Genomic DNA, 24,858 nt, shown 5'->3' on the forward strand with positions numbered 1-24,858 from the left:
ACTGTACGGCAGTTACGGCATCCCAGTCAAAACAGTCCAGCACACAGATCATGATCAGCCCAGCAGTACCTTTAACCATCCAGTTTGAAGATCTGCTTTGTCGCCAACCAGTTCAGAGCCTGACTTTGAAATATCACTTGATCTGTTGGAGGAAATCTCATACGGCGTCCGGATGGAGCAAGGCCTATAAGTCAACTGATCCTGAAGCATAAGGGGTTGAATCAGTTTTACGCCTCGTGCTCCTATCCTCAATAGCGCTCTTCCTCAATAACACAATCCTGGTTGTCAAATCTTCCAAAATGTAATATGTATAGCAGGATTGAAGAGTCCATTACTCCAGGGATCCTACCGGCAGATGATTGGCTACTAGTAAACATTAACAAGCTTTTGAACATCCAAGATTTAGACCACGTCCGAATTGACATTTCCAGCTAGATTGCAATTTTGTAATTAGTGTGGCAGTAGTAGGTCAAGATATATAAGATACAAAGATAGTGAAGTGTATTGCAGGCAAAATAAGCAATGGTGCCCTGGAACCTAGAGACTGCAGTACTGGAACCCATCGTGAACCCTCCAAAAATATGGAGATGCAATGATTTGATTTCTATGGCGTCAAAACTGTGTCAATAATTCAAATCACACTATGTAGAGTATTGTAGAGAGCGATTCTAAACCACGCTGTAAGGAATCAAGACGACACATCCACAACCTCGGCGAACCACTGCTTGAGTGCAGTAGCCAAAACAGAGGGCAACTCCCTCACATCGCGAACAACAAGATAGTAAGGGAATGGGAAGTCCTCGAGGTATCGCTTCATCTTGAGCTTCATCTCACCACCAGAACCAGGATCGGCCTCAAAGCTGGCCTGCGAGAGGTCAAGGATAGAGCTGCCCTTGACAGCGTCGACGATAATAAAGACAACCATGATGCGCTCCTCAAGCGCCTGTCTGACAAGACGGCGAATCGTATCATGGTCTTCACAGATACCATCAGAGATAATCAACTGAAGCTGCCAGAGATCGGCAGAGCCAGAGCCAGGCGAGCGCTTCCAGCGAGCCTCGCGGAAGAGAGCGATGGAGTCGGCGATCAGTTTGCGCACATTAGTACCAGTTTGCTGGTAACTGAAGTGCTGGAAGACCTGGGAGCCGGCCTCGGAGGAGAAGGGCTTCCCGAACTCATGGGCGACACGAACATGGTCTTCGTTACCGAAGCCGAGGACACAGAGGTCGCCAGCTTCTAGCATGCTCAGACTCTTCGCAACAAGGGCGAGGGTCTCGAAGGCGAGCTGGCCACTGCCACTTTCCAGCATCGACTTGCTGTCGTCGACGGCCAGCATGATCTGGTAGTTGCGCTTTGAGGGGATAGAGCGGCGCATCCAGATCTTGTCGCGCTTGTACTGGGATGCGATATAGGGGATGATACGCTTGATGTTCAGCCGCTTTCCGGTGCGGAAGTCACCGCGGAGCTTGGTGGCCATTGTAGGGGCGAGGATGAGGCGGAGTTGTTCGGTCAGGGAGAGGGAGAGATCATTTGTGGCGGACTCGTAGTGCGACCAGAGGCGGCGAGCTTCGTCTTGTGGGGTCAATGGGGGGAGCGAAGAGGAGAGGTGGATCGCTGCGAGTTGCGAGTCAACTTCGTCAAGCTCCTCGTCCACTTCTTCAGTGCTCTGTGCTCCGTCTGCACGATCGTGGGATGATTGACCGCCAGGAATGAAGGCGCCGGCGGACTCGCCATCGGTTGGAACGGTCTCGCGGTCGATTTGCATCTTATCCTCAAGCTGGTTGTCCACGGCATCTTGCTGCTCGTCCGACACGTCTGGGAGAACATCATTCTCGCCAGGCTTGATATCGGACTCCACGCCCTTACTTTGGTCGAGGGCTTGGGTTTGGTCGTCGTTTGCTTGTCCAAGGGCCTGGGTGTCTGCAGCGTCTTCGTCATCCTTCAGGTGCTCGAAGTCCGCATCGGCCATATCGGTGTCTTGGGGCATAGGCTGGGATTCCTCCTCCTCTTGGGACGGATTGAGGATTTCCTTTTGTCGTCGATGCCATTGCTCAAGGATGTCACCGAGCTTCTTGAATGCCTGCATCTGAGGTTCATCTGGACCGTGATCTTCGCCACCGGCAGCGTCTCGGCTGGGCTGGCTCTCCTCGCTATCCTTGGCAGCACCTGTCTGTTGGTCGACATTGGCACTGGGATCAGTCGAGCCGCTTTCCTGCTGAGCGTCACCTGAAGCACCCTTTTCTTCATTTTGGTCTTGCTCGGCTCCGAGGCCACCAGTGACAGCTTCACTGGGAGCGACGTTGTCACCTGCGGCATCATTGTCATCACGCTGGGCGAGGAAGTCGTCTTGTTCAGGTTCCTCTGGATCTTCTCCACCAGCTTCCTTTTCCTCCTCTTCTCCGGCTTCGCCTTCGTTGGTTTCCTCTGCATCATCGGCCATCTCTTCATCTTCCTCACCTGGCACTTGATCCTCTGGGGCTGCCTCGGCGTCTTCTTCGCCAGCATGGTCATCGGCGTCTTCGACCTTCCCTTCTTCCTCGGGGGCAGGGCCGAAATCATCGTCAAGATCACCCATATCATCGTCATCCTCGCCATTGTCGTCCTTGCCCTCACCATCATCGAGCTGCATTTCCTCGGGAAGTTCAAGTGTTTCTTCTTCCTTCGCTTGAGGGTCGGTGACGTCCATTTCCTCACGGCCAACTGCCTCGCCCTCTTCTTCGGGGGCCTCCTCGTCTTCCGTTTCTTCTTCCTCTTCCTCACCTTCCTTTTGCTTTTCTTCACTCTTTTCGCCATCTTTGTCACCCTTCTCTTCCTGAGCAGCAGCCTGTTGTTCGGCCTCCGATTGGCCTTTTCCTTCTTCGTTCTCAGTATCCTTTTGCTGCTCGTCATTACCACCGTCCCAGAGCTTTTCGTCCACAGCACCTGGGTCAAGGTCATCGACGCTTCCTGTCTCTTCGTCGATATCGTCATCTCCTTCGTCAGCACTGTCGTCGTTCTCCTCCTCATCGTCCTTGCGATCCTCGGCATCGCCTTCCAAATCTTCCTGATCCATGTTGACGGCATCCTTAGAATCATCCATCTCATCGTCCCCATCCTCTTTCCTGTTCTCTTGTTGCGCCAACTCGGTCAGATCTTCGTCATCTCCAACATCTTTGCTGATATCTTCCGCGCCTTCGCCTTCACCGAGACCTGTTCCACTTTGCATCTGACCTTCCTTGCCCTGATCTTGGGATGCTTCCGCTGGACTACAGAAGCCTTCGGAGGCGACCTGCTTGAAGGTCTTGGTCAGGATGTACGATGTTTTACAGATCTCGCGATGAACAGCGATGAACCGATCAATCAGATCCCGGCAGATTTGGTAGTATCTGTTGGCGATAGGCAGGACACTGGTGATTAGTGCGGCAGCAATGGAGAGGCCAGCAGCGGAGTGGTCTTGCAGGTGGTGCAATTGATCTAAGACGTTGTCCAATGCTGTGGTGATCTCAGTGAGACGGACGGCCTTAATGCCGCGAGAGAAGAACTCGTCACTCCTCGACAGAAGTCCATCAAAGGTGATAGCAGAAGGCACGTCCTTGAGCTTCTGCAAGCCGATGAGCATTTTGTCAATGGCCGTCAGGAGGCTGCTATCGAAGGCTTGGATGGATAGGCTGTTCTCATCAATGACCTCAGGGAGAGCAGCGATGTTTGTCTTGGCCCAAGGTTTGATCTGATCAAGCGCGAAGGAAAGATCAGGGCGAACTTGGCTCCATTGCTTCAAGTCAGCAGCCAATTCATCGAGCGATGATTGTGCCTGCTGCGCGATCTCGTAGTTCGCGTTGGACGCAATCCTGGTGGGAAGCATGGGAAGGGTCTCGTGCGACTTGCGTAGGCTATCGAAAGTTGTCTTTTTGGCACGGAGCTGCTCCACGATCTTGGATGCATCAATTCCTGAGAATTTGGAATGCACGCCTATAATTGATGCAGCTAGTCCAAGAATAGGAGCCAGCCAAGCCACAATTCTGGCCAGGTTGGTTCGCTCTTCTGATGCAGACACATGGTCTTGCGACAGAGAGTTCGAAGCCGCTGTCCAAAGGTTCTGCACCTTGTCAAGCGTAGAATTCAACTTGCCTAAGCCTGTGAGGGCAGGCGAAATTACACCTCTCTGGCGACGGACAGTGAAAATGAGATGCTCAATAGACCCCATACTTCTGTGGACCTCGACATTGCTTAGCTCCTCGGAATAGTTGCGAGATGCTAGACGAGTCTTAGGCAGAAGATCGAGAAGTCTGTGGAAATACCAGTCGGCACTCTGAACTGCAGTCGAGGTTGCAGCGCCAGCTTCAAAGGCGGCAGCTGTAGCGAGAACCTGCGGAACTGTTTCTTGTGTTTCGATCACGCTCGATCCAGCATTACGTTTCACGCCCATCTCATAGAGCTGCTTGAGTGTCTCGGCATAGAGACGGCGTTTTTGGGATTTGAGGTGCTGCACGTCGTCCTTGTTGTCTTCGTTCAGGACCTTGGGTGTCTTGGACTTAAACTCATTCATGCTTTCAATCACCGAGACAATGAAGCTGTCGAGATCATTCGCAATGTCAAATTCGGCTGGAATTGACGAATACAGGTTCATCATGTTGTTGGCTGTTCCATCCGGCTTCTGGAATCTGAGCGCTCGAGTGGACCACATCTTCTTGTCATTTTGGCAAATGGCTATTGCCTCAGGGAATGTGGCAGTGGGGCGAACTGGCTCTGCTTGGGATATGGAAGTGATCTCCTCGGTACTTTCTGGAAGGCCAGCTTCAAGGATTGATTGAACCGGCTGTGCAAGGGCTGCACGGTACTTTCGAACCAGCTTGAATAGCTTGACATGCGACCTTCTGGCGCTTTCCCTCAAAGCCACGATATTGACATCTTTCCAGCTTGCAAGCTGAATCTGCTCCTTGATATCCTTCTCAAGAACGGACCGCTTCTCCGTTAGATACTTGTCCACTCCGGGCTGGAAGGGTCCATAATGGTGGAGGAAGTTGTCCAAGGCAGAGACAAGCTTTTTGAGGCAGGGATAATCTGTGGCAAACACTTCAAGCAGTGCTTGGAAGTTGGCAACAAGTTGTAGACGGCGAGCAAATTGGCCTGTAGTTGTAGACTTGAAGAATTGCTCCAGGGTCAAAACCAAGTTTTGGGTGTGTTCGGTCATGTCCTGTTCGCCTGCCTCGACCATCATGATGGGAGCGCCAATAAGTGCTTCGTAGGCGATGAACCACCAAGCACTCACCTCGTCCTCGCAGCGCTCTTTCTCGATATCCAGGAGCTTAGCCCAGGTCGACAGCTCAAGACGGCGCCAGCTAATAAGGGTACTTGTAATCTCATCGTAGACAATGGCAGCTGAATATTCTCTGCTGGCCACGGTCTGCCACTCATGTACGAACGAGTGAAGCTTTTCAACCTTGGTCATGAACTTGGCAACAGGTTCAGTGTGCTTGAACTGGAGGATTTCCACGCAGCATTGAATGACATCAGCGAGGACAGCATGCTCAGGCCAGGCGGTTTGGATTTGGGCGAAGCGGGCTTGAACAGAGAGCGCGAGAGCGACCAGATTCCTTGCCTCTCCGAGATTCGGGTCGGTATAGAAATTGTAATTTGTCTGTTTAGTTTCAGCTCCCACACCTATGGCATCATCGAGAAGCAGAAGGACTGCAGGAAGATGGGTTTGAGGTAACATCGGCGAGAATGAGGTCTTGTTATCAGACCAGATAGAGCCCAAAAGATGGCCTGATTGCTTGACAAAGGCAGTCAATGCAGTTCCACTGCACTCATTCGAGACAATTTTTGCATGAAGCGAAGCAAGCCGGAGAGCGATGCTCCTGGGATCAATGCGGCCAAGGCCATCGGTTGTTTGTGTGTCTTCGACATATCCTTCATCGAATGTGGGGAATAGTGCGTGTAGCTCGGCTTCGTTGACTTCTTCTTCCTCTTCCCAGGATCCCTTGAAGCGGTATAATTCTCCCTTTTCAGCCTCCTGTTCCCGATCTTCTTCAAGCTTAGCCTTCCACAGTTGATGGAAATCAGCGAAAACACGGCGAATGATCTCTCGTCCAGCCTTTGTATTCAGGACTGTGGAATCCGCATCCTTGGCAGCCCAAAGGGCCGATAGTTCATGAAGGCGCATTTCGTTTGCGTTCTTCAGAGTGCCAGAGGTTTTTTGATCATTTTGAGCCAGAACAGGGTGTTGAATACCTCCTAGGAAGGGTGTTCGCTCGCTCAGAGACTGTATGTCAGGAATATCTTTAGACTGCTCCGGTTGGCTAGAGGCCAGAAATACACCAAGGTCCAAAAGCTGCAAGAAGCGAACCACAGGCACTGTGATATCATCATAAGACCTGTAGTGAGTGCTGAGACGACTGCTCAATTGTTTGATATTATTGCGCAGAAGCTGGATCATATCTTGAGATTGTGAAGATTCAGCAGAGCAGACCATTTTCTCTGGGTCTCTCTTCAGTACAGAGTTGATCAAGTTGACGAATTCACCTTGCAAGAGACTCAGTTGGGACTGCTGAGGCCGGTTGACCAGTGAAGGAGGCGGAGCGGAACCCAAATCACGAATCTCGTTGTGCAAAAGCTCAGAACGGAGGTTGGAAACCTGGCTGGTGAAAGACTTCTCAAAGGCAAGAATTGCTGCAGACTTGGTGGTGTATTCTTGCAGACGTTGAGAGTGCCGTTTGCGCTGGACAACGAGACCGAGAGAAGGGTCAAATGTCTTGTCGGGCACAAACAGACGCAGCAGAATGACTGCCAGCTGTACTGCTGCCAGTCCAGTGGTTCGAATGCTCTGCTGTTGGCTTGATGGCTGCACTCGCAGGGACGAAATCAGGGTTGGTAGAGCCTTCTCGGCGAGGGGCTTGAGGAAGTGAGCATTTGGCAAGCTTTGGTCCAGTCGAATCTTGATAAATGGCTGTTCAACGCAAATATCGCCATTTTGGATTGCCTGCAGAACCGAGATGAGATGCTCAGCTGAGCGAGGGTCAAAGAACTCCCGATGACAAGCCACCAGCTCGGCTGTTAGCTTGGCGATAGTACGTCTGAGCTCCATGGACTGATCTGTCGTGATCTGTTGACTGCTCAGGGAAATAGCCTTGGAGAGAGCTTTTTTCTCTGCCTCCAGCATGTCCATCTGTCCCAATTTTGTATAGCTGATAGCTGTCAGTCTATCTAAAAGAGACAGAGAGACTATGCCACCAGTAGCAAGCGCAGACCCGGATTTGCTTGAAGATCCTGCAAATAGCGAGATTCTATGGAGAAGATTTGGCACGTCGCTTTGGAAATTTGATGTGTCCAACGGACGAGCCGTACGACCAGCGAGAAGGGGCACTACTGTCTGAATGACTGTATCGTTGACTGGGTTCCGGAAGGAGATGTCATGGTACTGGCAAAGAGCTTCAAACTCGTTGGCGAAGTATGGATATTCGGTTGACTCTGAGCGTCTGACTGCAAGAGATAGCTCAGCCACGGTTTGTTTGATACCCTGGACAAGTACGTCGCCATCAGCGCCATCCAGAAGGATGAATCGCTGAGCATCAATCAATGAATCGCGTACACGACTCAGTTGAGATAATTCCACACGGGTCTGCAAAGCCAAAGTTGTGAATTCAAAGACTGTTGACTCCAACTCGGTCAAAGAATCCAACTTGTCTTTAGTGATAGGAGTGACATGTCTCCAAGAATCCCAGATTCTTTGCATGCTAAGGCCAGTCGTCAAAGCCCAGCCTTCCTGGAATCGATCCAGAGCCTGTGACAAAGCAACTTGAAGCGGTTCGAGGAGAGGTGACGAATCGAGCAATGACCCGCAAATCTTCCGGCCCATCTGGAGGTAGACTTGGAATTCTCCTTCATCAACCTGGCTCACCTCTGTGGCTCTGTAAATGTCCCAGCATAGACAGATCACGGTCCGAAGGGCTGCGATTGTTACAGGGCCTTGGAGAGATATTTGATCCAACGACTGGATGTAATCATATAGAGCTTGACCACAAACAGACAAGAACGAGGCAACAGGCTGCGTCGTGTCTTTCATCAACGCAGGGATCCGCTCAGATGCCAGTGACCGCTCCAAACGTGTCATTTGGCTAGGCTTGAGCTCTTTGCCAGATACGTCGGCTTGAATCAAGCATTCCCTAAGTCGATGAATATCAAGCCTCAACTCCTGGAGATAAGCCAAGACAATCAAACTAGACCGGAAATCACTAGTTCCTGCAATGGCAATCAGAGGCTCGTTGGTGAGAGGGTGTAGAGGCTGCAAAACTCCTCGGAGACCGAAGCGAGCTCCTCCAAGCGCAATCTCGCTGTTGGCGATCTCAAGCGGCTTCCATTGGTTGTTGTCATGGAACAGAGAGGCATAACGCTGCAGAAGATTGGATGACTTCTCTTCTCCATTTTTCGCGAAATTCATAGCCACACGGTTGCTTGGCGACTGTTGAAGGTAGGCCAGATCCGCTGGTGAAAGATGATCCAAGCATACCTCTAGAGCGTCTTCAAAAGCAGATGACGACAAGGAGGTATCCAAATTCCAAATATGGCGAAGTCGATATAAGAACGACTCACAAGTGTAAGATGGGCCTATGGTAGGTTGGATGTCTTGCAACTCGCTGGGCAAGAAACAGATTTCTGTACAGCGGTTCCTCATGGCACGAGACAGCTCGCCATTGCGGGGGTCCATGGTCAAGAAAATTCTGAAATTGGGATGGGGCGTGATGACCTTGGCAGATCCATCCTCTGTCCGTTGCTCATTGAGAATGAGCGTGCCATTTGGCTCCGTCAAAGAATTCAATCGATCGAGGACGGATGGGTTGCACAGGTTGGCGTTGTCAAGAATGACCCAATTTCCATTTTGAACAGCTTGTGTTAGGACACCTTCAGTCCATTCAAATCCAACCTTCATTTTATCAGATTTTTGAATGGCACTCAACAAGTTCTGGGCTCTCTTAAGGAATTGTTGGTAGGTCGGGTCAGAAGAAGACTGGCAAAGGCTGGAAAGCGAGGGGATGACGTTTTCCAGCGAGATATCTGCAGATTGGAAATGTTCGCAGATGTGAAGTGCAGAAATCACAAGATCTGATACATCTCCTGAAGCAAAGCAATGGATGAGCTGGTTTCGCAAGAACATCTCAATGTCATGGACAAAGCCTGAAACCTCTCTGCGATGATCGATTTGTTCGAACCCACCAATGAGATCCATAGTATCAGTGTCAGCACTCAGAGCCAGCTCGACAAGGTTTGCACCGTTAACCGCTGCCAGCTTTCTGATGAGAGTAGTTTTGCCGCACCCAGCAGGACCAACTAGGATGCTTGGCCAGGAATTATCGATACACAAGATGAGCGACTCGACAATGGGGAGATCGTTTGGTAGAATCCTCATGTTTGGTTCGGCCAAGCGCTGCAGAAGAGGGTCACGGGTCAAAATTCCCAAACCGACCTGCAAGTACTCAGGCGTCAGATTGTGGAAGTAACTCTTCGAAACAGTGTCAGAGTCTGTGAAAACACGGTCATAAATCTGAGAGACCACGTTACGATCCTCTTGACTTCTGAATCGCTGGCTGATAACGACATCAAGGAAGTGCTTAGTCTGGATCTGGAGGTTTCCTCGGTCGGCAAGTTGAAGCCATCGCTGGATATCACGCAAATTGACTTCCCACGGCCCTCCAACAGCTCCCAGTCGACGATCTCGGGTGATGGCTTGGTTCAAGAGAGAAATGAAATCAACTAGTCTCTCGGTCTGCACAGAGGGACTGCCAGGGAAAAGCCTGGAACATATTGTTTTCAAGTCATCATCAGTGAAGCTGTCTGCATAGACCACCGTGAATCGGTTGACGAAAGATGCAGGAAGACCCTTTCTGCCACCACCCTGATGGTGAGGGTTCTGAGCGGCAAAGAGAACGAAATCTGGATGTCTCTTGAAGGTTTGGTCTAGCTCAGCAATATAAACTTGCTGACGATGATCCAGACAAGAGTTAAGGCCTTCAAGGACAGATTGCGAGGCCAGGTTCATTTCATCCAACAGGACCCAGTCACCACGCTGCATGGCTCGAAGGAATGGCGCGTCGCGCCAAGTGAATTGCCCGACATCTCCTCCTTCCACCGGAACGTCTGAACCAAACAGATCTGTAAGATCCGTCTGCTCCGAAAGGTTGATTCGAGTGAGAGGTTTGCCGAGGGCTCTGGCCAGAGCTGTCACAAGTGTAGTCTTACCCACACCTGGGCTTCCTTCCATAAGGATGGGCTTCGAGGACTGCAAACCACGGGCAATTCTCACGGAGTTGGCAATTGTGGTCTGGGCATCCATTGTGAACTGAGGGTCCGGGTCGGCTGTGCCCGCCGTTGGGAGAGCGAATGGTCCGACGCGCAGAACGCCAGGTTCCGCGGAGACAGTGGTCGATTCCCTGTAAATCATGGAAGCATCGACATTGAACAGTTCACTCAGCTTCTCGAGACATGACTTGCGGTTACCCTCGAGATTATTGAAAGAGATAGCAAGCATTGCAGCAGGGTTGGCACCCAAGGTGTCGACGAAGACCATCGCGGCACCTTGCACGATAGCGAATTCGGTGTCTGCACTTTGGCAGGTGTTAACAAAGTCAACCCAGGCAAGAAGATCACGAATGGAGAGCGATGTGGCAGAGGTATTTTGGAAGGTTACTTTGAACCACTTGGCGAACTGCAGCATAGCCTTTGCCACGCTCTCCTTCTTCAGGTTTAGTCTCTGTGAGAGAATTGGCAGGATATCCTCATCCTCAGACAGCTGAGGTGCCCAAATTTCTGTCATACGGTTGCGAAGAGCAGCCGAAAGCTCACGTTTTCCATAATCACCTCCGGGGTTCATGGTGGACAAGAATTGGAATCCACCATCTGCCACAACCATTGAATCAACGGGGCCCTTCTCGGCGAGAAGAATCGACCGAGCAGGTTCCAGAACACTGTTAAGTCTCTCAAGAACGGAGTCGTCTGCGAGGGAGATTTCATCAAGAAGGAAGAATTGACCAGTCTTCATGGCGGTAATCAGGCTTCCATCAGACCACTCAAACAGGGCGTTGCAACGAACAGCGTTCTTCTCAATCTTCTGCAAAAGAAGTTGATCCTTGGCTTGACGCTGCTCCGCAGTCAACGCTGTGAATTGCTGCTTCAAGTCATCGAAAGACGCGCCGCTCAGCTTCCCGTGGAGGAGAACCTGAAGGTCATCTACGAGCTGTTTCTCGATTGCAGCCCGGTTTCGGATAGGTCGTTGAGCACCAATCAAGTCACCGGTCTCCAAATTCACATGAGCATTGACTATAAACAACTCACGTCGGAAAGCTTCAGCGACGGCCTGGCAAAGCTGGGTTTTACCGCAGCCGGTTTCTCCGACAAGAAGGACCGGCTCATTGTGCTTGATGGCCTTCGAAACGAGAACGAATAGACGTCTCATGGCTTTGGTCCACACAATACCGGCCGGAAGCTCGCTCATCTCGGGAGCGGTCTTTTCCAGCTCTGTAGAACTATACAAACTATCATCGTCCAATTTCACCTTCATCACTTCCTCGATCACTGCCTTGACAGCAGCTTTCTCTTGGGGATTGCGAACACGTTCGCCGAGAAGCATATAACCGTTGACTGCTAGCTGCTCGCGATCATCGGCATCACGAAGAGCCCATCGGAAAAGATCACGCAGAGTGGCAAAACTGTTCTTTTGCTCGAAGAGTCGATTAGACTGGCGCAACAAGGACAGTTTCCGGTAGACAGCAACGATCCGCGTACAGAATGAAGGGGCAATTTGAGAACGTTCCTTGAGGATGAATTCCAGCTCGCTTTCTGGAATGTCATCGAAGTGCAGCTCGAGGAAACGGTTCCTGAAGGCACGGGACAGGACCTTTCGACCACCATACAGACCAGCGGGATTTTGCGTGGCGAATAGCATAAAGTTAGGGTGCGGGTGAACGACTTCTTGAGTCTCGGGGATGAAAAGCTCGCGGTTATCGTCGAGGAGTCTGTTAAGGGCTTCAAGAACATCAGAAGGCGCCAGATTCAGCTCATCCAGCACAATCCAATAACCGTTCCGCAGCGCCTCCACCAACACACCCTCTTGATAACGCAGGCTTCCATCATCCGAGGAGATATAAGACCCCAGGTACTCTTGCAGATCCGTATGCTCGTGGTTATTGATCCGCACAAATTTGTTTCCAGACACCTTTGCCAGATACTCGATCATACTCGTCTTTCCGGCTGATGTTGGACCTTGGAGCAAAACGGGGAATCGTCGGGTTGAACTGGCCCTGACCAAGTTCTTGAGATTCTTCTCGATAAATGGGGTGATAATGTAGTGGGGTTGCTCTTCCTCAACCATAGGACCACGGCGCATCCAGTAATGCTTGAATTGCACATAATCATTGCCATCTGTTGGTGGGCGAGGGGTCTGTCCAAGAAGAGATCTGGCGTTCTTCGCGTTTCCGAATATATGAAGCTCTGCCAGAGGGATTAAAGCTTGTTCTGAGACCAAGCTCAGCACAGTCAAGAAACTCATACTGAAACCCTCAAACATTGCCCTACGTAGCCCATATACATGTGCGTGGTCGATAACATAGATCAAAGCACGCACAAGAGTACGTATACTGAAATGGGGTCGCTGTCCAGCCCCGTCCGTAAGCTTGTTCTCGTTACTGAGCTTCTTAGTCACCATGTAAAGCTGTGCAAGGTCTGGCACAGCACGCTGGTCACTGATTGTCAAATCACCGAGGTATTTCTGAATCAAGGCCAACAAATCATCCAAATCGCTATCAGGCGAGTGCACGTAGAATTCGGTGAACCGAGAACGCAGACCTGGGGGTAGATCTCTCTTTCCAGCATCTGTTGCAGGGTTCATAGCACCGAAGATACGGAATTCCGGGTGGCCGAAAACTCTCTCAACATCACCAGCCTCGGATAGAAGAACAGACGGTGTCCCCTCGCTGCCATGGTGCAGAAGACTTGCAATATTCTCAAGGGTATCAGGGGAAGCCAAGTTTACTTCATCCAGGAGAACCCATTCGCCGTTTCGAAGAGCTCTTACAATCTTACCTTGGACAAAAGCAAAGGCAAATTTGGCATCACCTTGGGAGACCTGAGCCTCAAAATCTCCGAGCTGGGTTGCGAAGCTCTCCCATCTTTGCCGCAAATGCTGGTATTTAGGAGAATCCAACTTTCGCTTTTTGGCTGGCTGCTCATCGCCATTCTCCGCTGCTGCATTCGGGGTATTGAAAACGCCATTTGCAAGACGAACAGCTTCATGCCACAAAGTCACCAATCGTACCCAATTGGAAGATGCCGCGCTCTTCGATATCGAAGACAAGAACTTCTGGTTTTTTTTGGCGGAGAAAGTTAGTTCAAAGAGCTGAATGAATTCATCCAGCATTGGAACTGCCATCGTACGGATGTTGACCGGTTTGAAACCGCCCAGCAGATCAGAGCTTTCACTCTGTTGTGACAAATTCACCACTGTGAGTTTCTGGCGCATCAACGATGCAAGATGCTGGATGACTGTAGTCTTCCCGATACCAGTTTCTCCCACAAGTAAAACAGGCTCTGCCATCTGAATTGAGGCAGCTACCTGTTCCATGAGGGTCAACGCCGCTCGAGTGGGAGCAAATCGTGAAGCTGCTGCGGCAAGCTTTAGTGCAGATCCGCTTGGTACCTTGATCTTGTTACAGATTTCTCTGCCAAGTACAAGGCTGTTGTTCTTGTCAGTATAAGAGGGCGTACGTTCATTGAGACAGTATTGGGCTCGCTGGGGAGAGATCTGAAGCGCTTCGGCCACAACGGCGGCAAGATTGTTCTGCATTGACTTCTCAGGCAGATATTTGAGGAACACGTCAACAATGTCGAGGAATATTTCATCTTCATTACCTTCTGACGTGGGCTCATAGCCAGTCTTCGCACCCATGCGGTGTAGACGGTTGTGCAGACGACTACACAACTTGATCAAATCGCGGAAGCCCGGGGTACGACCTTGAGAGCCCTTGATTGCAAGACTTCCATGGAAGGCAGAGCAAACTCGTCCGTATACGTTCATGAGAGTTGGCACGCGAGACTCCAGCAGGGAGAACTTTTGCAGGATGACATCACGCATCTCATCCACGGGAAGAGACTTGACTTGCACTCTCTCCCAAAGTCTGCTTCCAAGCATTGAAGTGCTCGGTGCGATCTCCTCACCGGCAATGTTATACGATGACTTCATGGTTGCGATGATTCTGAAGCCCTCGGCACACTTGACCCGCTCCCTCCGGCTTGGGATGGTGAGTTCCCCCCTCTCAATAATCGGGAGAATGAGGCCCATTACTTCAGATGGGGCACGATCAAGGTCTTCAATCAACACCCAGCGACCTTCGCGTGCAGCCTTGGTCAATACACCGGGCTGCCAAGAGAAGGATCCAGAGGCAGATGAAGTAGCATACATTCCAAGCAGACTCTTTGCATCTGTCTGCTCGTTCAGGTGAAGCGTGACCATAGTTTCAGCTTGGCCCATAGTGGCAGCAATGTCATTAATCAGTGAGGTCTTCCCGGAATTAGGCAGACCGACCAGCAGGATGGGTTTGTACCCGAGTAATGACCCTGCAATCCGGCGCAGGTTCTCAACTGTGGTCGAGGTCTTGACAACAGACGAAGGAGCTGGAGGCGTATCTTTCAACCTGGGAATCAACACTCCGCAAATCTCTGCGGTCTTGGTTGTGAAAGATTCCCGTGTCCTCTCGATCAACGCCAGAGTGTGGGTTTCCGTCCTGGAAGACCTTTCGGTCCGGATAATTCTTCCAAGAGTCTCCCATCGCCGTTCTTCCCACAATCCTAACACACGGAAATCGATCAGAATACCTTCCCACTCTCCTTCTATAGGTTCAGTCCCAGTATTGACGCGGACCATCTTTTCGGTTGCCGCATCCGCTGCATGCATGTATAAGGCAAAGCATCGCACAGCAAGGTATCGTGTTACTCGGTCTTGGGATTGGAAGAGGGACTGAAGTTGAAGCGGTGAAACGATAGGAGTGAAGGTTTCAAGATCAAACGAAAGAAGTCGGAAGAGTGCGAGGAGTAGAAGTCTAATGCTAGGTTGGTCCAACTGTAGCAGTGTTAGTTCCTTTGACACGGCCAAAGCCGCCAAAGGTCCAGTCTGTGATGAGGCATATTGACTGGCAAGCGACCGCAGATGCGGCGCAAATGGTAAAATCTGCGCAAATGCCGCTAATACATGAATGTAGTCGGCATGTAAATCCGATTGAAGCCATCGAGCTGCAAGATCGACAAAAATCGGTTCGTAGAGTCTGAAAATGCTCTCCGTAAATTCGTTGCTTAATGCGCCAAGCGCAAGCGCGTGGAGGTGTTGAGTCCCCGATGCAGTCCGAATAAAAGTCGAGATTCCACTCGGAAGCTGCTCGAGCAGTTGAGACTCAGTAAAAGTCCTCTCATAGACCGGCCTCCGATCCATGTTTAACCCGGTCGTAAGAGAAACTGTGAAGTTTAAATTAAGAGAAGAAATCCCGCTCCATCGGCTTTCGCTCCAACTTTTTTTTCCTTTCTGCCGCCTGTGGCGCAGCCCCGCCTAGGTATCGGTCACACCGCTTTCGATCGCGGAGCTTGCGCCACACTTGCGCGTCCGACAAAGCTATCCTTGAAACAAGGCGGTTTTTACGAGGAGATGCTAATTTCGCAATATCGTGGTTCGTTTATGTTGCATGATGCCAATAAGTTGTCAGGGCTCGGGTGGTGAGGGCCAATCCGGGACGCATCTAAGAGCTGATCAGGACATCCTTCAGCCTCAAGAAGTGAACTGGGAAGCCGAGGGGTTACATGAGCCGTATGCCTTGGAGATTCCACCGTTCGTGATGGAACTAACCATGTTCTGCATTTAGTATCTCCTTCAAGCGAAAACAAAAGCAAAGATCACGGTTCAGTTTGTCTAGCCTTCTCTCCTCTCGCGCCAGTGGATCGGATACTGGCTTTGGCTCTCCGGCGCCACAAGTTGGTCAGAACGGTGATGCGTCGCCCCTCGATCCTTACGTTCCGATAGGATTCAATAGTGGTGCTGAAGCATCAAAAGATGGTGCGCCGTTGGACTGGTATGTGGAAGGCCCTGGACGACGCGTGGGTTACGATGACTTTACCGCCATCGATTGGATCTACGAGTATACGAAGGAGCGGCAAAGGAAGCGGCTTCTTTACTCGAGTGGACAGGGTTTATTAGGCCATGCTCGTCGACTTCTTGACGCAAGTAATGTCTGGTTGGTGTTGATTGCGACAGGCATTGCTGTAGGAATAATCGCTGCTTCTATCGATATTGCAACGGATTGGCTGGGCGATCTGAAGTCCGGATATTGCAAAAATGGTAGTGGAGGTGGAAAGTTCTATCTCAACAAGAGCTTTTGCTGCTGGGGTCTAGATGGTAAGCCGGTGGCGTCAAGTCTCTATAAATCTCACTGCTGAATTTGGGCTTGGTATAGATCACTCCAAGTGTCTGGACTGGACACCTTGGGGGAATGCATTAGGAGCGAACTCCAGTGGAGGAATATTTACGATCGGCTACGCCTTCTATATTGTGTCTTCGGTAATGGCATCTCTGTTTCTTACCTTTAGGGATCTACTAACAATATCTAGGTTTTCTTTGCTGCGTGTGCTTGCTTTCTGGTGCGAAATTATGCCGCGTATGCTCGACACAGTGGAATCCCCGAAATCAAAACGATCCTCGGTGGAACTGTCATCCGACATTTCATGGGGCCATGGACGCTTGCTATTAAATCACTGGGTCTAGTGAGTCAAGCTTCTTCTTGTTGGGAGGCTTATTTGCTAACAACTATCAGTGTCTCTCTGTTGCATCCGGTCTATGGTTAGGTAAAGAAGGTCCACTTGTGCATGTTGCATGCTGCTGCGCGAATATCCTGATGAAACCTTTCGAAAGCCTCAGAAGTAATGAAGGTATGTCACTAATTCGCTGTCACTCAACGCACGTTTACTTATTTTACAGCACGCAAAAGAGAGGTCTTTTCTGCGGCGGCTGCCGCAGGTATCTCAGTCGCATTCGGGGCACCCATCGGGGGCGTTCTGTTTAGTTTGGAGGTGAGGGCCATCGTCAACTTCGTGCTATCTATCTCCTTTGCTTATTTTCCCAGCAACTGTCATATTATTTCCCCGACAAAACAATGTGGCAAAGCTTTGTCTGTGCCATGGTCGCAGCTGTTACTTTGCAAGCCTTGAATCCTTTCCGGACGGGTAAAATTGTGCTGTATCAAGTCACCTACACTCGAGGCTGGCACCGCTTCGAGATTATCCCATTTATTTTTCTTGGCATCATTGGAGGTCTCTACGGTGCATTCCTCATCCGCCTGAATACGAGAATAGCCATGTGGAGGCGAGCTCGAACTTCATCTCGGCCAATCATTGAAGTGGTTGTCGTAGCTCTCATTACAGCTTTGGTCAACTATCCGAATCACTTCATGCGAGCTCAGAACTCGGAGCTTGTTCAATCGCTGTTCGCTGAGTGCAACAGTGTGACTTATGATCGATTTGGCCTCTGCGCCACGGGGTCTGCCTCAATCGGCGTGGCAATCTACCTGGTCGTAGCTGCTTTATTGGCCTTTTTCTTAGCTTCCTTAACATTTGGACTCGAAATTCCTGCGGGCATTATCCTCCCTTCGGTCGCTATCGGTGCTCTTTTCGGGCGGGCTCTAGGCATCATAGTCCGCTTGTGGCAAGAATCTTATCCGAAAGCATTCCCGTTTGTCAAATGCGAGCAAGACATACCATGTGTCACGCCTGGCTTATATGCAATCATTGGGGCTGCTGCTGCTCTTGGTGGTGCTACTCGAATGACCTTGTCAATTGTCGTTATCATGTTTGAATTGACTGGCGCGTTGACATATGTGATTCCGATCATGATTGCCGTTATGTTGTCCAAGTGGTGTGGTGATATCTTTGGAAAACGAGGCATCTACGAATCATGGATTCGACTAAACGAATATCTTTTCCTCGACCACCGCGATGACACCACTCCGCCAGACGTATCTGCCCACCGGGTCATGACAACCGTGGACGATATCAACATCATAACTGCCACCGGTCATACTATTGCCTCGATCCGCAGCCTCCTAGCTAACACTACATATCGCGGGTTTCCCATAGTCTCAGACACGTCGAGTCCGATCCTGCTAGGCTACATCACTCGCAATGAGCTTTCTTTTGCTCTGAAATACTCAACCTCTCCTACCACCCGCAACCTCTCCGACGACACACAGGTCTTCTTTTCGCATCAACCTTTTGCTGACCCTATTGATACCCTTGATCTACGGCCATGGATGGACCAAACACCGATTACCTTGAACAGTAACATCACTTTCTTGATTGTTTTGCGAATGTTCCAACGCCTTGGCTTGCGTTATGTGCTATTTGCCAATAAGGGCATTCTACAAGGAATACTGACCAAGAAAGATGTCTGGTCGGTGCTGAATGGCGTGGAGTTTCGCCGATACGAAGCACTTCAAGACGACGCATTCCATAATTTTGAAAATCGTAATGAGGCAGAAGAGGTTGGTTTGCTTGATGGGAATGATACATCCAGTCTTGGTAGTTCGTTGAGGCGGGATTCTCTTTAGATGATTTTTGCTGCTATGTTTTTCTGTACAATCCGACTATGTTAAAAGATTTAAGGAAATCCACTCCAGGCAAATGCCAGAGAAGCTTTTACATTACGTTCATGCGTGCGGAGCGTGATGTAGGTCAGTATTGAGATAAAATTGTGGCTTTGCCCCACCGCCCTGTCCAACCCCACATATTTCTGTCGATTTTTAAAACTGACCGCCCTCATATTTACAGCTGCCGATCTTCCTGCCCTTGAGAAAGCCAAGAAAACGGAAGAAAAAATGATGATCGATCCTTTTGAGGTGCGAATGCGCTTCACTACGCAGCTGCAGCACCTCAGTGCGGCTGTCACATCATCGCAGAAGGCCGCCCATTATGCGTTGAAGTACCGTGACCTCGATGAAGATCTTCACTCATGCATCCTCGAGCAGCTTGAGCGGGTTAGAGTTTCATTTTCGATTGTGTTGATCCATTCTGACTTTGTGTGTGGTAGAATAACATGAACAATCGCGCGAACATCATGTACTTTATTGAACAGCTCTGCGAAATGGCCATCAAGGAAAACTACCTTCCATACGTGCGCATGATGCAGCGAGATATCCTGCGCGTGGTAGACTCGGTCGTTCCCCCCGATGGCACTGGCGCAGCCAATGTTAAGCATGTCCGCCACGTGCTGAGTGGTCTCCAGGCGAAGGAAGTCCTCAGCGCCGAAACCGTGGCGGAGATCGACGCCGCTTTGAAAGACCGCGATTCCCACCCCTCGCACCTGGATCTTGAACAAGACGAAGTCCCCGAAGGAGGCAGCAAGTTGAAGTCTGAGAAGCCTCAACTGCGCCTTGACAAGAGGCAGATCGAGCAGCGCATTGAGGAGGACCGTGAGCGCAACAAGCGTCAGCGCGAAAGCATGTGGGCCATGACTGGAAATGATCTCGACGAATATAATCAAATGTGGGAAGAGCTAAGCCCCATTGGGGAAGATGACTTTATCAGGTCTCGCGAGGAAGCCCTGGAACGCGCCGAGTGTGTTCGTAAGCACGAGGAGTTCTATAAAAACCTACACGGTATCAAGGAGCAATGATTCGGTAGGCATATTGCTTGTTATGCTTTGCATTGTGGTTTCCAGGATTTTATTTCCGGTCTAGGCGTTTACTTGGAACTCTGCGGCGTTCTGGTCTTTTACGGTGTCTATGCACAGCGTAGTATCACTTGCATCTAATTGCACAATATTCAAGGGTCATGCCACATGACTGAGTATTCAACGTTTTCAACTTTCAATTCCCAAACTTGCTATGTTGATTATGACTCGTCTTAGACCCTTCAAGGGGGCTAAAAAATCACTTTTGTCCCAAGTTTTATCCCAGCAGACTTTTCATACAATCAGTATGAAGAGAGTGCACTTCATATTATATATACTATTTGACTCCGCAGCTACCCGTAAATCTATCGATTCAACTCAATTTTAATTTTCAGGCAATTTCGGTGTCATATTGCGCAAGAATTTGCTTCGTTGCTTGTTGGTGACTGGCACAGCTCTTTTTTTTTTAATATTTGACCCAAGAAAAACAAAATGGTTGTTTGCGCAGGTATCAGGCACCAGAGGATATATCACCAAGGTGGAAATTTAATTTTCAGCAACAGAAGAAGCCGACTTGATCACTTTAAAAGAAGATAGACTCTATGTTGTACTTGCTCACAGAATGAAGGTGAATGGACCTCGGGAGAGTTTCTTATCGACTCCGCTCTCGGGAAATCCTCTTCGCCGAGAGATTTTTTTATTTCTGCTTCACCTCTTGATCAACACGAGGAACTGTTTCCCCATTTTGGGTTTCATTAATCTATCTCTCAATTCCCTTTTCACCCTATGTTTGCTCACTTGGTCACTGCAGCCAAGGGATTATTTACGCGACAGCCCGAAGAACAAGAGTTCCAATCCGCTGGCACTTCTGCCACCAATTCCAGTATGGCCCCAGCTATCCGACGAGGAAATGATGCGCCCGAAACCGCGAGTGGAAAGCGCAAGTCACACTCAGCTAGTGCTAGTAAGACCGAGAATCAGCAAACCAAGCGGAGAAGAAGAAGCGATCCGAAGGCCACTGGAACCGATGAAGATGCTACGAAACCTACCCCAGCAGAGAAATCCAACGTAATTGGGGATAAAGCACCTGCGGCCAAGAAGATTCGATTCGATAGCGAAGAACCAGAAACAGTTGAAGCACAACCAGAAGAAATTTCGGAAGCACCAACTCACGAAGACGACGAAGATGACAGCGACGATGATGCGCCAGAGACCATTGATAACTCTGCCCAGCTATTGAAAATGAAGGAGCAGGCCAAGAAGCAAGAAGCAGCCAAGCAATTGTACGTGTAATTTCTTACTTTTGGTGAAGTCAATTTTGACCACTAGTTTGTACAGAGAAGAGCAACTGAAGAGAGAGAAGCGACGGAAACTCGATGAGCGTCGCAAGTTGCAGGCTAAATCGGTTGTCAAGCCCAAGGAGGCTCCTACTGATGACATGCTTTCTGAAAGCACGGCTACTCTCCAAGGCACAACTACTCAAGATGCACGACGAGCTGCTCTCCCTGCTTTACTTCCCGATGACATTTTGAACGCCGAGTTTGCTATTCGCCCTCCCACACCCCCAGCTGAAGATCAACTTGCCGTGCCGAAGAAGTCAAATAAGTTGCGATTCCTGGATAAGCAGGACAAGCTTCCCAAGGATGTCAACATGGGGGACGTCTCTATCCGGGTGCTGGATGCGCCATCCTCAAAGAAGTCCTCAAAGCCCGCACTGGCCCCTAAGATTTCCAAGGCTGGACGGAACCTCAAGAGTAGCATGCTTCAGAAGACCCGTACCATAGCTCAGGGCAATGGGCTCCGACAGAAGGCGGGCGGTCCTTCTGGATTTGTTCGCCGGTGAACTGGAAAACGTTGTGCGGTCATTAAGAAAAGCGATTTATGTTCAGTGTCAAATATCTGCAAACAAAGCTGGAAGTTACATCTACGACCTGCCAATTGTCGACGGGGAACACGCTCACTTGCATCGACTGATGTTCCTTCTCGTGGGGGTTTGATGCCCCATTGGCGCAAACGGAATGTCGGTGTCGAATGGACATGCAACCAAACCTGTGTCCACTGCAGCCTATTTATGATCGGTCATTGAAAGAAAAGATTTTTGTCCAAGTGCCATTAGGGTTGCATGGTGTTCAATGGGAGTAGAACCTGGTCTGTAATTCAACTGTGGGGGAGTTATGCAAATAGGATTCAGTCAATTATTTCCAATACTGTCTGACAATAACTTCAATCAAAATCATTTAAATGTAGGAATCTCTCAATATATAAAGAAGAGAAGAGTCAAAAAGTGAACTGATTCAAAAGCGCCAAGGACCGGACCCAGTCAGATTCTCAGATTATTAAGGCGGACATCTGCGAAAGCTTGCCAGCATTCTCGACTTTTTTCCACTTCACTCTTTGCTTTTCTTCTACCTCCAATCCCATTCGCCAATGGTGTTTGTTCCCTAACTCTTTACATTTCAATCCTTTTGCCATGGCGCCTGACGCAGAGAATTCTCCTCTGCTGCCACAGTATCAGAACTCGGCCTCCAATACGTCACCACGTACAAACCGGACACCGCGGTCGGTATCTTTCAATCCGCTCACTCAAATCAGCACATATGGCAGCACAGCCTCTACATCCGATCCTACATTCCGACCGTTGCAAGCAGGCTCACCTCCTGTGCAGAATGTCAACGCCCAGGGAGGCCAGCCCCGTCCTGGCAGCCAGCCCATGCTCTCGGCATTGAACAGCAAGCTTCGTCGTCGCAATAGCCATGGGGCTCCCTTCAACCCTTTATCGAATCAGCCGCATGCAGTATCTAAGATTGGACCGCAGCGAACAACCAAGAAAGCGCAAAAACTAAAACTGCTGCCGGATCCCGTGACGGAAGAGGAAGAGGGCTCTGATGGAGATTTCCCTCGGGATGTCTATTCACAAATCACTCGCATCAAGGATCCTGCCGCACGAAGCCATGCTGCACGACTTGGTAAAGCCGACCGTGATCGCATACCTCGAGTAACAGCTTATTGCACAGCCAACTCATATCGACTCGAGGGCGTTATCAAGTTCCTCAAGTCGCGGAGCAAGACTCGCGGAGCCAACCCCAAGCTCTATGATGAATGTGTCTACTCTCCTTTTGATTATCAGTACGAGGAAAAGCAGAATGCACGACTATTTCAAGACCCAAACGGCAATGGATCCCATGAGAGACGACCCAGTGAAAGAAGATACTCGGATAGTGTGGTGGAGGTTGAAGACAATAAGAAGACCAGGAGAGAGGACTTGATTGATCTGCACGACGAGCGCAGTCACTCAAATGATAACGAACAAGCAGTCGTCAACGACACTCCTGATATCGACACCACAATCCACACACCTGAGGTATTCCTCTTCGACTACGGAACAGTCGTAATTTGGGGAATGACGCCCGCGCAAGAATCAAGATTCTTGTCTGATATCTCCAAATTTGCGACCTCCATATTAAGTCCCGATGACACGCAGATTGAGAACTTCAATTTCTACTATGCGCGTGAGTACCAGGCCAGGATCTACAACGACTTCATTTCTCTTCGCGATCCGCGCAACAATATGGTCAAGATGGCAATTTCTCATGCTTTGTCCCAATCGGTTAAGACCTCGCTTTTCGAAGATCTTGTGTCAGAAACGATCACCGACACTGCACCGCTACCTGCCCAGATTGCACAAACTGGTAGCGTCAATCTCACTCGTCGGCAAATCAACATGCAGATTGGAGAGCTATTCATTCTCCGCATCAATATTCACTTGCAAGGATCTGTCCTCGATAGCCCGGAACTCTTCTGGGCAGAGCCGCAGTTGGAACCTGTCTACCAGGCAGTCCGAAGCTACCTGGAGATGGACCAACGTGTTGGTTTGCTGACGGAACGGTTGGATGTCATTGCGGATCTTCTTGCAGTCCTAAAGGATCAATTGACACATCGCCATGGCGAGTATCTCGAATGGATTGGTAAGTCTCACCCACAATTATGATTTCTATTAACGACCCATCTAACGAATACCAGTCATTGTCTTGATCGCCGCAGAGATTCTCGTGGCTGGAATCAATATTGTCGTTGATCTCTACGCTGGAGTGGACTAGAGTGACAGAATTTACTCATCAACCAGTCCACGCTCGTCTCGACTAATCAACTGTGCTGTGAATACTTGTCATTCGTACCATGTATTGCCAGAATATTGCTTATCTACCTTGTCATACAATGCATTCCAATTCTGCATTGACAACCGCACAAGGAATACATCATGCCAGCAAACACCCTACAGAACTCGCCCAATATCCCAACCGAATAGGGACTTCAAATACACCCACTGCGTTCAATCTTCCTATGTCACCATCACCCTCTGCTATCTGTACCATCTTTCCAAACCTGTCATGTCTTCACCTATACATGACAGAAGACATTCATGCCCAGACGATCATATTCCATTCTTGTTTCCAATGTTGTCTTTGTAACTGATGTTGGAGTTGACGTGTGCTCTTTCTTGAGGAAATGGCGTTGGGAGTCTGTTCAGATGGTGTCAATCAAATCAAAATGCTATTGCTCTGATGTAGTCTGTCTTGTGGAATGACCCTGCAAATGCTTTCTTTCGAATGGAATCAAGTGTTCGAAGCCCATACGTCCTACCAACCCAATACAGTGATTGAAGCTTCTTGAAATATTGAACAGACGCTAGAGTCAAAAGATAGCGCCATTAAGCTGTGCCTCGAAACCCATAAACTCTCCTCCCCAAACCGACAAAAATCCCCCTATATCCCCTTGTCATCAACCTTTTCTCTCTTCCCCCTACTCTGCTTTTACCCCCCTGCGTTGGCAAGTAATAACTACAATGGTCGGCTGCGTTTGCAGCCCCATCTCATCTTTTTGGTAGTCGTTTCGACGGTCCTCTTGGTATTCAAGTTAAAAAATTCTCCTTCATTGGTGTTTTAGCTAGAGCATAGGCGGCCAAAAAGGCCTAGTTGGTGAAAAAGGGACCTTTTAATGCATAACCATCGATAACAGAGTCTAGATGAGGGGAATTGAAAAGCTATAGGGAGGAGCCAGTTACTTCAACCATGCTTTTCGCATGAGGTTTCTCAGATAAGCTTCATATCAGACATAGACGCCAGGGAACCGTAGAGTAGGCAGCGGAAAGGCCTAAATGAGGCCCACCAAAAGCAACAAAAATCATAATCTAG

The 24,858-nt window shown here is 49.7% G+C and overlaps 4 protein-coding genes across 4 annotated transcripts; 3 read left to right on the top strand and 1 right to left on the bottom strand.

Moving 5' to 3' along the window:
• Positions 1–688: 688 nt before the first annotated feature.
• Pdw03_0086 (Midasin) lies at positions 689–15,448 on the bottom strand (the record flags this gene model as incomplete). The annotated part of the gene is made up of 1 exon (XM_014674862.1): positions 689–15,448. The coding sequence occupies one exon, from the start codon at positions 15,446–15,448 to the stop codon at positions 689–691; it is 14,760 nt and encodes a 4,919-aa protein (XP_014530348.1).
• Positions 15,449–15,698: 250 nt separating this feature from the next.
• Pdw03_0087 (Voltage-gated chloride channel, putative) lies at positions 15,699–19,669 on the top strand (the record flags this gene model as incomplete). Its single annotated transcript, XM_014674863.2, has 9 exons — positions 15,699–15,817; positions 15,873–16,402; positions 16,461–16,564; positions 16,615–16,767; positions 16,818–16,932; positions 16,982–17,073; positions 17,127–18,579; positions 18,826–19,031; positions 19,085–19,669. 9 exons carry the CDS (start codon positions 15,699–15,701, stop codon positions 19,667–19,669), a joined length of 3,357 nt encoding a protein of 1,118 aa, XP_014530349.2.
• Positions 19,670–20,452: 783 nt separating this feature from the next.
• On the top strand, positions 20,453–21,509 carry Pdw03_0088 (U3 snoRNA associated; the record flags this gene model as incomplete). The annotated part of the gene is made up of 2 exons (XM_014674864.1): positions 20,453–20,949; positions 21,005–21,509. 2 exons carry the CDS (start codon positions 20,453–20,455, stop codon positions 21,507–21,509), a joined length of 1,002 nt encoding a protein of 333 aa, XP_014530350.1.
• Positions 21,510–22,136: 627 nt separating this feature from the next.
• Positions 22,137–23,763, top strand: Pdw03_0089 (YagE family protein; the record flags this gene model as incomplete). The annotated part of the gene is made up of 2 exons (XM_014674866.1): positions 22,137–23,631; positions 23,687–23,763. The coding sequence occupies 2 exons, from the start codon at positions 22,137–22,139 to the stop codon at positions 23,761–23,763; spliced, it is 1,572 nt and encodes a 523-aa protein (XP_014530352.1).
• Positions 23,764–24,858: the final 1,095 nt, after the last annotated feature.

This window comes from Penicillium digitatum, chromosome 4 (assembly GCF_016767815.1).
Source record: "Penicillium digitatum chromosome 4, complete sequence".
In the NCBI taxonomy this organism is placed as follows: Eukaryota; Fungi; Ascomycota; class Eurotiomycetes; order Eurotiales; family Aspergillaceae; genus Penicillium; species Penicillium digitatum.